General features: G+C 42.6%; 1 protein-coding gene across 1 annotated transcript; it reads left to right on the forward strand.

Annotated features, from left to right (window-relative positions):
- Window positions 1–10,324: 10,324 nt before the first annotated feature.
- Window positions 10,325–11,196, forward strand: LOC132485643 (olfactory receptor 7D2-like). The gene is given in 3 exon segments (XM_060092197.1): window positions 10,325–10,536; window positions 10,538–10,972; window positions 10,974–11,196. Coding segments are annotated over 3 exon segments (870 nt in total).
- The last annotated feature ends 386 nt before the right edge of the window (window positions 11,197–11,582 follow it).

The following is an 11,582-nucleotide window of genomic DNA, read 5'->3' on the forward strand; positions in this document are numbered from 1 at the left end:
ACATTCACAAAAAGGGAGCAGGGGGAAAAATCGAAAATCTTGCTCTCAAAGTCCACCTCCTCAATTTGGGATAATTCATTGTAAAAAGAGGAAAAGGGGGAAAAGTCTGAAATCTTGCTCTCAAAGTCCACCTCCTTAATTTGGGATAATTCGTTGTAAAAAGAGGAAAAGGGGGAAAAGTCTGAAATCTTGTCCTCAAAGTCCACCTCCTCAATTTGGGATGATTCGCTGTCCATTCATGCACTCCACAGACGCAGGGCACATCAAGTGGACCGTGGAGCTTTAATTCGCTGCCTCCGAGGCTGCACAGAGAGATTTCCCTGTCTCTTCTCTGCTCTCACAGCTCCCGGGTCTCAGCCTTGGACCTGGCCCCGCCTCTGTGCGTAGGTCGCCAGAGGGCGTCCGTTCTTCGCTCAGACAGGACGGGTTTAAAGAAGCCACTGATTCGGGGGCTCTGATTCACTCAGGCAGAGGGGAGGGAGGAGCGTGCAGTGTGGGGCGGGCCTGTGGCGGCAGAGGCCAACGTGACGTTGCACCAGCCCGAGGCGCTCCGTGCGCTTTCCCGGGGAAGCCGTCCCTGGGTCCCGGGACCCCGGCAGTGGCGGGGTGCACAGGCTCCCTGGAAGGCGGGGTGGACAGTGACCTGCGCTCGCACACAGGCCTTGTGGCGGCAGCAGCAGCAGCCCCAGCGTCCCACGCCCGTCTCCGGGGTCCGCGCCTTTAGCCGCGGCTCGCGCCCGTCTCTGGTGCTTCTCTAAGCAGCTCTCTTAATGCCCTCTCCTCGCGCACCAGGAAACAAAAGGGAAGAAAAAGTCTCTTGCCTCTTCGGCGGCTCCAGACTTTTTCCCCGGACTCCCTCCGGGCTAGCCGTGGTGCACTAACCCCTTCAGGCTCTCTTCCTGCCGCCAGCCCCAGTCCTCTCCCTGCGCTCCGACTGAAAGCCGATACCCGAGCCTCAGCTCCCAGCCCCACCCGCCCCGGCGGCCGAGCAGACAAGTCTCTCGGGCTGGTGTGTGCCTGAGGGCACCGATCCTCTGTGCCGGAATCTCTCCGCTTTGCCCTCCACACCCCTGTTGCTGTGCTCTCGTCCGCTACTCCGAAGCTTTCCCCCTCCGCCACCCGCAGTCTCCGCCCGCGAAGGGGCTTCTAGTGTGTGGAAACCTTTCCTCCTTCACGGCTCCCTCCCACTGGTGCAGGTCCCGTCCCTATCCTTCTGTCTCTGTTTATTCTTTTTTCTTTTGTCCTACCCAGGTATGTGGGGAGTTTCTTGCCTTTTGGGGGGTCTGAGGTCTTCTGTCAGCGTTCAGTAGGTGTTCTGTAGGAGTTGTTCCACGTGTAGATGAATTTCTGATGTATCTGTGGGGAGGAAGGAGATCTCTGCATCTTACTCTTCCGCCATCTTCCTCCGGGTCCAAAGATATTTCTTAATCTTGAGACTTGTAAAGAAACTGGAGATGTGTAAGATGTTCCCTAAGGGAAGCTGGGTACCCTGGAGGCCACAACCAAGAGGAGAAGAAGTGGTTTAGGAAGAAAAGGGCGTAATGAGGGCTGAGGTGTGGGGCTGGAGGATGTGGAGATGAGGTGGGGGCAGATCCCACAGGTGGCTCCAACGCTGCTCCCAGTGGGTAGACGTGGCAGAGCAGATCACCCCCCTGACCCTCGAGGGGGGAAACTCTCTAGAAACAGTCAAAGCAGCAAATAATTTAATAGGAAGTGAGGGGATTCAGCCCCAGATAATCCTCTTGTTTTCTTCTCCTCTGGCTCACCTATCCCATACCAGGAGGAAAGCCCTTGTGCCACACCAGGTATCAGTCTGGCCCTGAGTCCCAGACTCAGCTCTTTGTCTCTGATCTCTGTCCTTATTTGTCCTCCATTGGGAGAAGCAAAGATCATAGATCCCAGACCTTCAGAAATTCCATTGTGAGGACCTTGTGTTGCTTAGAAACTGCTGTGGCCAAGAGGTAAGAAGGAGCCAGATCTTTTCCTTGCATGTTCTCCTGGCATATAGGCAGGGGTGTAGGGGGAAGAAAAGCCCACCAAAACCAAGAAAAAGTCCCCAGCCCTGGAAAGGGCTCTCCAAGCCCCAGTCTACAGTCTATGTTCTCTTACCTCTATCTCTAGGTCAGCTCTCCTTTCGTTGTCCGTCAATTCTGGGCTTCCCCCTCATAACCCACTCTACACCCACTTGAATATCCTTCCCCCCATTTTTTTCTTCAGGGGGACATTTCTCCATCTACAGAGCTTCTCCCCTATGCCTAACGCTGAGCTAGGTACTGCACATAAAGAGGGAACTATACTGTATTGCTCTCCTGGGAGGATGCAAAACCAAGAAATGAACACGTGCATGCAGTGTGATAGCTTGTCCCAGGTGTGGTCCAGTTTCCACAAGGTACGGGGAGGTCCAAAGAGAGTGTGCTCATCACTGCCTGGGGATGCCAATGAAGATTTCAGGACCAAGTATGGAAGGGAGCATAGGACTTTTCCAGGCGAGAGAGGACTCATCCAGTGAGAGCAGCTGGTAAGTGCAAAGGTCCAGAGCTATGAAATTGCATAGGATGTTCCTAGAATTATAAGATGTTGAGTAGTTGAGTATCTAATGTCAAAGTATTATATTCCAATAGATAAAAGTGTGACTCTCCTACAAATATATAGTGAGCGTATGTCAAGGACATTTATTAATGAGGGAGCCAGGTGAGTAAAGCTAGTTTGCAGAGCATTTGAGGAACAGGGATTTATTTTGTCAGGAATGATGGATTTAGTTTTTCAAGTTAGATACAAAAATACAGAAAAATAAAACCTTAGCCCTTGGAGTTATCTTTTCTATCAGATAGAGAAGTCTCACAGGGCAATAAAACATAACCTTGGGGGTAATATTTTTAGATGAACAGAAATAATTTGCATTCCACTGGACAAAAACTGCTTGCAATTTATTAATCTCCTATGAGTTAACACTAACTTCACAGAGTCTAGGTACGGAACAAAGGAACAATTGCCTCCCAAATGAGAGAATTAGGCAGGCCTATCAGACAATACTTCAGCATGATATTGAAAAGAAATGTAGGCATCCTTTTGCCTTATTGAAAAGTTTTGGGTAATTTTCCCCTTAATTCAAAGGATGGATTGGAATACATGATGAGGGTGGGAGTGTGGGAGACAAAGCTGGAGTAATAAGACAAGAACTAGATCGTGGAGGACATTGGGGTTTGGGCTTTCTCCTGGAGGATATGGAGCCACTGAATGATTTTTAAAATGCATACAATGATGAGACTGAACTATTCTGACATCCCCTGCAGGATGAACTTAGAAGGATGCCAGTCTGTAGCCCAGTGGAGAGGTTATGCAGACCTGAATTAAAGCAGCATTGGTGAGTGAACAAAGTGTCCAGTGGCCGTTTCTGTTGACATCTGGATACCAAAGGCAGTCAGACTCTCCCTAAATAGCAATCTTCGTATGTCCATGTGCTTTATTAATCAGTACTGTAGCAACAGCCTTCCTCACTCAGTCCTGGCTTCATATCCTACTGCATGTCTGAGTCTCAGCTGTTCCCACAGACAAAGTTCCTCTCGCTTATTTGCCTATGATCCATGGAGTCCTGAAGCAATAAACCTGCATCTGTCACGTAGTCTGATTATATTCCTCCCATACAGATCTTTTATTCTGTATGCTGTATACATACCACTACCACCACCACCAAGTATTCAAAATCAAAGCTCATATCTCCAATTCTCTGCTAGAGTCATCAGCAATGTCTGCCTCCCATTACTGGATGTTACCCAGTTTGCAATCCCTCATTATCATTGCAGCCAGGTGGAGATCTTTTAGTTCTGCAAGCTGTTACCTTTGAAATGAACACACCAATTATAAGCTATACAATTCTGTGATGGTAAATATTTGGTCAAACGTTATTCAGGGTGTGTCCATGATGTTTCTGGATGAGATTAACATTTGAATCTGTAAACTGAAGAAAGAAGATTGCCCTCCCTAATGTGGGTGGGCCTCATCTGATCAGTTGAAGGCATGAATAGAACAAAATGGCTGAGTAAAAGAGAATTCCTTCTCCCTGACGGCCTTCAACTTGCACCTTTTTTTTTTTCCAGCTTTCAGGCTGGAACTAAAATATCTTCCTGGGTCTCAAACCTGCCAGCTTTCAGACTGAAACTATACCATCAGCTCTCCTGGTTCCTAGGCCTTTGGGCTCAGACAACTATACCTTAGTTCTCCTGGGTCTCTAGCCTGCCAACTGCAGACCTTGGGACTTGTCAGCCTCCGTAATTGTGTGAGTTAATTCCTTATAATAATCTCTTTACACACACACACAGACACACACACATCCCCTGCTGGTCCTGTTTCTCTGGAGAATCCCGACTTATTACAGTTTCTTCATCTTTTCTTTTTTAAAAAAAGTTATTTATTTTTGGCTGCATTGGGTCTTTGTTGCTGTGCACGGGCTTTCTCTAGTTGCGGCGAGCAGGGGCTACTCTTTGTTGTGGTGTATGGGCTTCTCATTGCAGTGGCTTATCTTGTTGTGGAGCACGGGCTCTGGGCATGCAGCCTTCAGTAGCTGTGGCACGTGGGCTCAGTAGTTGTGGCTTGCAAGCTCTAGAGCGCAGGCTCAGTAGTTGTGGTGCACGAGCTTAGCTGCTTCATGGCATGTGGGATCTTCCCGGACCAGGGCACAAACCTGTGTCCCCTGCGTTGGCAGGCAGATTCTTAACCACTGTGCCACCAGGGAAGTCCCTTCACCTTATTTTCATCTTTATATTTTTATTTTACTCCTGCTTTCCCTTTTCTTTCCTCTTCCAACCACTATTCCCTCTCAGCCTAGAATAATGGCTCATAATAAATTATCTTTTGTTGAGGGGGCTATACCTGACCTACTCCATGGGAACAGGGAGAATGGAAAGGCCATCCTGAAATTTGTTCCAAGATATGAATATAGTTCCCTATAAATAATTTTTTCTGATCACAAAGTATCAATAATATATTCTCATTGTGGAAAATTAAGAAAATGTAGGGACTTCCTTGGTAGTCCAGTGGTTAAGACTCTGTGCTTCCACTGCAGGGAGTGTGGGTTCAATCCCTGGTTGCAGAACTAAGATCCGGCACGCATGTGGGGCAGCCAAAAAATAAAATAATTTAAAAAAATAGAATAGGAAGAAACAAAATCCAAAGAAAGTAGGCACCCATAATCCCATAGATAGAATCAACGTGGACATTCTGGCAAATTTCTTTCTAGTCAGAGTTCATCTCCAAATTGCTATTGTTCTAAATGAATGGCTTTCTGTCCTATTCTCCCCACTTACGATTATAATATGGACTCTTTGTCATGTTAGTGTTCTCAACCATCCCATTTCATTTGTTCAAAAATTTCCACTCTATAAACATTATACGCTAACAGCAATACTCCTGTTCAGATAGTCCCTGACTTACAGTGGTTTAACTTTACTATTTTTGACTTTATAATGAAGTGAAAGAGATTAGCATTCAGTAGAAACCATACTATAAATTATGATTCTTGCTCTTTTCCCAGGCTCGTGACACGTGGTAGATACTCTCTCATGATGCTGGACAGTGGCAGCCACCGCAGCTCCCAGTCAGCCAGGCAATCAGGAGAGTAAACAACCGATGCACTTACAACCATTCTGTACCCATACAACCATTCTGTTGTTCACTTCCAGTACAGTATTCCATAAATTGCATGAGTGAGTCAACATTTTATTATAAAACAGGCTTTGTGGGAACTATACTCAATATCTTGTAATATCCTCTAATGGAAAATAATATATTCTTTACATATATATATAACTGAATCACTTTGCTGTACACTTGAAACTAACACAACATTGTAAATTAACTATACTTCAATTTAAAAATGGGTTTTGTGTTAGATGATTTTGCCCAACTGTAGGCTAATGTAAGTGTTCCGAGCACGTTTAAGGTAGGCTAGGCTAAGCTATGATGTTGGGTAGGTTAGGTGTATTAAATGCGTTTTCAACGTAATGATATTTTCAATTTACAATGGGTTTATCAGGACATAACCCCTTTATAAGTCAAGGAAGATCTGTACTCTAACAGTAATGTTCTATAAACATTATACAAGGCCGACCCCTGAGATACTGCGAATTTGGTTCCAGACCACCACAACAAAGCGAATAGCACAATAGTGAGTCACACGAATTTTTTTTGGTTTCCCAGTGCATATAAAAGTTATGTTTACATTAGACTGTAGTCTATTAAGTGTGCAATAGCATTATGTCTAAAATAACAATGTGTATAACCTTAACTAAAAAATACTTTATTGCTAAAAAATGCTAACCGTCATCTGAGCCTTCAGTGAGTAATACTAGTAACATCAAAGATCACTGATAATAAACAAGTATAATATAAGTATAATGTAACAGGTATAATAAAGAAAAAGTTTGAGACATTGTGAGAATTATCAAAATGTGACAGAGACATGAAGTGAGCAAATGTTGTTGGTAATATGGCGTCAATAGACTTAGTTAACAATTTGTAAAAATTGCAGTATCTGTGAAGCACAATAAAGTGAAGCACAATAAAATGAGGTATGCCTGTACTGTAACAGCAATACTCCACAGTACGTTCTAAAATACCATAATGGATTTCCCTGGTGGTCTAGTGGTTAAGACTCCACACTCCCAATGCAGGGGGCATGGGTTCGATTCCTGGTTGGGGAACTAAGATCCCACATGCCACATGGCATGGCAAAAAGAAAATCATTCATTCATCCATTCTGTTCAATAAAATAAAAGTACCATAACATAAGAAGTAATGTTGCAACAGTCTCATACCTAAATCTTTTGGGACCAATCTAACACCCTATTTTCTTAGAATTAAAATAGAGGGCTCCCAGTGTATATATACATTTGCAGGGTTCCAAATACTTACTAACTTGATCTCTAGAATAGCTTAGCCGAAAGGCGTCTTTTCAAACACAGTCATGCCAATTTCACTTATTATGACCAACATTTGATAGTCTCATTACATTTGGTGCTGGTTTTGTTTTGTTTTGTTTGCTATTTCTTTAAATGGAAACATAGTCTTGCCATATTACCCAGAAGTTGTGTTCCTAGTATTGACCCAAGTGAGTTGTAAACTTATGTCCACACAAAAACTTATACAAATTTTATGTAGCTTTATTCATAAGTGACCAAAATTGGAAGGAACCAAGATGTTCTTCAGTAAACAAACTGTGGTTACATCCAGACAATTAAATATTATTTAGGAATAGTAGAGAGTGAGCTATCAAACCATCAAAGGACATGGAAGAACTGTAAATGTATATGTAAGTAAAAGAAATCAGTCTTAAAGGGTTACACGATTCAAACCATATGCCATCCTAGAAAAGGCAAAACTATAGACAGTAAGAAGATCAGTGGTTGCCGGTGGTTGGAGAGGGGAAAGATTACATGGAGCACAGGGGATTTTTAGGGTACTCTGTATAATACTATAATGGTGGATAAATAATATTATGCATTTGACAAAACCCATGAAACAGTACAGCACCAAGAGTTAACTCTAAACTATGGACTTTAGTTAATAATAATGTATGAATAATGGTTCATTAATGATAACAAATGTATTACAACAATGCAAAATGTTAATAATAGGTAAAACCAAGGACCAGCAGGGAGAGGGGTAATAAATGGGAACTCCACTTTCTGCTCAATTTTTCTGTAAACTAAAACTACTCTAAAAAATAAAGTCTACAAAAATAGCATCTAATTGTTCCTTTACTTTGGTTTTCATTGATATATTTATGGAACTCGAGCATTTTTTCATGTTTTTATACACTTGTATTTAGCCTTTTATTTTTTCTATTTTTTTCTTACTGTTTTTACAAGCTTTCTAATATATTGTTATTGCACTTTTATATTTTCTTATAAATCCTCCCTACCTCATGTCATTTGGTATTATTGATAAACACATGATTTACTGAATGTATTTTATTTATTTATTTATTTATTTGGCTGCGTCAGGTCTTAGTTGCAGCACGTGCAATCTTCGTTGCAGTATTCAGGATCTTTCATTGCGGTGTGCAGCCTACCCTCTAGTTGTGGCACGCAGGCTTAGTTGCCCCATGGCATGCGGGATCTTAGTTCCCAGACCAGGGATCAAACCCGTGTCCCCTGCATTGGAGGTGGATTCTTAACCTCTGGACCACCAGGGAAGTCCCTACTGAGTGTTTTTTAAACTACTCATCTAATCCTTTGTGATTCCTTTCACTGCTCTTCTACTTAGGAAGCTTGAACACTTCATGAAGTCATATAAATACATTATTTGCATTCATTTCTAATAGTGTTCTGATTTCAGTTTTTCCAGTCACTCTCTTTTCTATTAGGTATTTATTTTGAGGTGTTTTTCAAATGTTTTCTAGTTTTCTAAACACCATTTATTACATCATTTATCTTTTATGGGTTAACTTGTGATATATCTATATTACAAACTAAATTCTCATATTGGCTAATATCTGTTTCAAGAGTGTCCAGTCTGTCCCACTGATATTTCTGTATTTGTGTCCATTGCACTGTTTTAAAAGTTGCCTGTCCTCATTCATCTCCTTTTACAAACTTTCTTGAATTTTCAACTAAGTTAATATTCCTTAAGTATGACCAGTTAATAATACTAATCACCTTCCTTGAGTGGATGGATCATAAGAGTCTTAATCAGAATAATTACCTCAGAGGAGTCAAAGGCAGCAACATTTCCGTAACACTCAATGCTACAGGAAAGCAGAGCCCATGCCTCTTACCTTTCTATACTTAGTTCTAACCCACTGCCTGGCATACAGTAGGCACTCAAATAATTGTGGAATAAATAGAAGATGAGGAGATGCAGAGAATCATTTAGATGTCTACAAATATCTAAATATTATCATGACAAAGAGAAATGATCTTCAGAGAGAGGAACTAAAACCATGTAAGTTACAAAAAGACACATTTCAACTCAAAGGAAGGAAATTTTTCTTAAATGTATATGAAATTGAGGATAACTGTCTCTTAGTTTAGAAATTCCCTCCTGTGGTAGAGACGTAATATTCAAACAGAAATTAAGACTTCTTTTTTAATTTTAAGGAGGGACATAAAAGGTAGAAGTCTCTCATTCTCTTTATTTTCAATTGAAAAGTCTTCATGATAAATGGTCTCTTTGTTCTTGGTTAAAAGATTTTATGATAGGGACTTCCCTGGTGGTGCAGTGGTTAAGAATCCGCTTGCCAATGCAGGGGACATGGTTCGATCCCTGGTCTGGGAAGATCCCACATGCCATGGAGCACCTAAGCCCATCAGCCATAACTACTGAGCCCACGTGCCACAACTACTGAAGCCTGCGCGCCTAGAGCCTGTGCTCCGCAACAAGAGAAGCCACCGCAATGAGAAGAACACGCACCACAACGAAGAGCAGCCCCCGCTCGCCGCAACTAGAGAAAGCCCGTGTGCAGAAACGAAGACCCAATGCAGCCAAAAGTTAATTAATTAAAAAAAAGATTTTATGATAGGGAATTGCCTCTACACACCCTGACAATTTCTGTCATTCGTTCAACAAATATTTACAGAGCACCTATTATATACCAGGTACTGTACTAAGTGCTTAGGCTACAAAATTAACATGAAACAGAAAAGGCACAGTCCTCTCAACCTAAAGAAATTTAAAGAACTGCAACACGAGCATGCAGGGCACAATTAGAATGCATGGTGGGAGTTCTGATTTGGTCTTTGGAATTGGGGTGTATTATGCTACATTGATCATTACGACAACGATAGAGGGACAAATTGGGAGAGTAATGGAGAAGTTACTATATGATAATGGAAGAAGTATCTATAAAATCTTTGCACAATATCCTTCTCCGAGTCAAACTTGAAACAGAGAATGGTCTGCTTCAAGACATTATTTCAAGGCAAATGGCATGAGGGTAATAAAACATCATTAAATTCTACAACTCCCAATGATCTCTTTCTCTCTACGTTTCCCTGGAACTTGAAGAGACCACAATGGCAAGGCAGAAAGGATATGTTACCGAGGCTGGTACTTTCGCAGGAATTATACAGCAAAGGAATAGTCATGAGTCAGGGAAGATGCAAGACACCCCTGCATGGTGTGGGACATTCATTTTTAAAGAGGCGTTCCTGGTAGTAGTGGTCGAAGCAGGGAAGGGAGGGTATTATTGAGGAGATCTTGGTCTAGAAAACGCTAGATAAAACATAAGACTTCATAAGTGAATGAGTTTCAAATGTATGGCACATTCCTGTTTTGTCATTGTTTGAACATTATTCTTGCCTCTTTCCGGGCAATTTCCATAAGTTATATGGAAACAGGGAACCAAACAGCTATTTTAAAATTCATCCTTCTGAGCCTTTCGGAAGATATGGACCTGCAGCCCCTCCTCTTTGGGCTGTTCCTGTCCATGTACCTGGTCTGTGTTATAGGGAACCTGCTCACCACCCTGGCCATCATCTCAGACTCCCACCTCTACTCCCCCATGTACTTCTTCCTCTCCAACCTGTCCTTCACTGACATGTTTCAGCACCACCACAGTCCCCAAGATGTTACTGAACATCCAGACGCAGAACAAAGGCATCAGATATGAAGGCTGCCTTACCCAGATGTATTTTTTCATGATCTTTGCTGGGCTAGATAATTTGCTACTGACAGTGATGACCTATGACCGGTTCGTGGCCATCTGTCACCCCCTATACTACATGGTCATCATGAACCCTCGCCTTTGTGGTCTCCTGCTTTTGCTTTCTTGGTTGATCTGCCTGACATATTCTTTGTTGCAAAGCTTGGTTTTGAGGGTGTCCTTCTGCAAAGAGACAGAAATCCCCCACTTTTTCTGTGAACTTGCTCAGATTCTCAAGCTCACCTGCTCTGACGCCCTTGTTAATGACATCCTGCTGTATTTTGTAACTGGCCTGCTGGGTGTTATTCCCCTGACTGGGATCCTTTTCTCTTATTCTTATCTCCTCCATAATGGGCATTTCATCTACTGGTGGGAAGTATAAGGGCTTTTCCACCTGTGGGTCTCACCTCTCAGTCATCTTGTTCTATGGTGCAGGCCTTGGGGTCTCCCTCACTTCTGGAACAGCCCATCCCTCCAGAAAGGGTTCAGTAGCCTCAGTGATGTACACGGTAGTCACCCCCATGCTGAATCCCTTCATCTACAGTCTGAGGAACTGAAGGGGGCTCTGAGGAGACTTTTCACTAGAGGAACGTACTCTCAGTGAGATAACGGGAAGTTAAGGGCAGGCAACAGAGATCCCAGGTGCTGATAACTGGTGTTCCTGAATATGTTACCTGAAGACATAGAAAAGAAATACCATTTATGATATACTAGAAGAAGACATTCCTGAGCCAAAGACAAACTTGAAGCAGCACACCAGAATGTTCACTGTCCACCAAGAAAGAATGGCCAACTCTATACAGGAAAAAAATCTAAAAAAGAGTGGATATATGTATAACTAATTCACTTTGCTGTACACCTGAAACCAACACAACATTGTAAATCAACTATACTCCAATAAAAAGTTTTTTAAAAAATGGCCAACCAATAACAAAACTTCTCA

Source organism: Mesoplodon densirostris, chromosome 3, assembly GCF_025265405.1.
Source record: "Mesoplodon densirostris isolate mMesDen1 chromosome 3, mMesDen1 primary haplotype, whole genome shotgun sequence".
Classification (NCBI taxonomy): domain Eukaryota; kingdom Metazoa; phylum Chordata; class Mammalia; order Artiodactyla; family Ziphiidae; genus Mesoplodon; species Mesoplodon densirostris.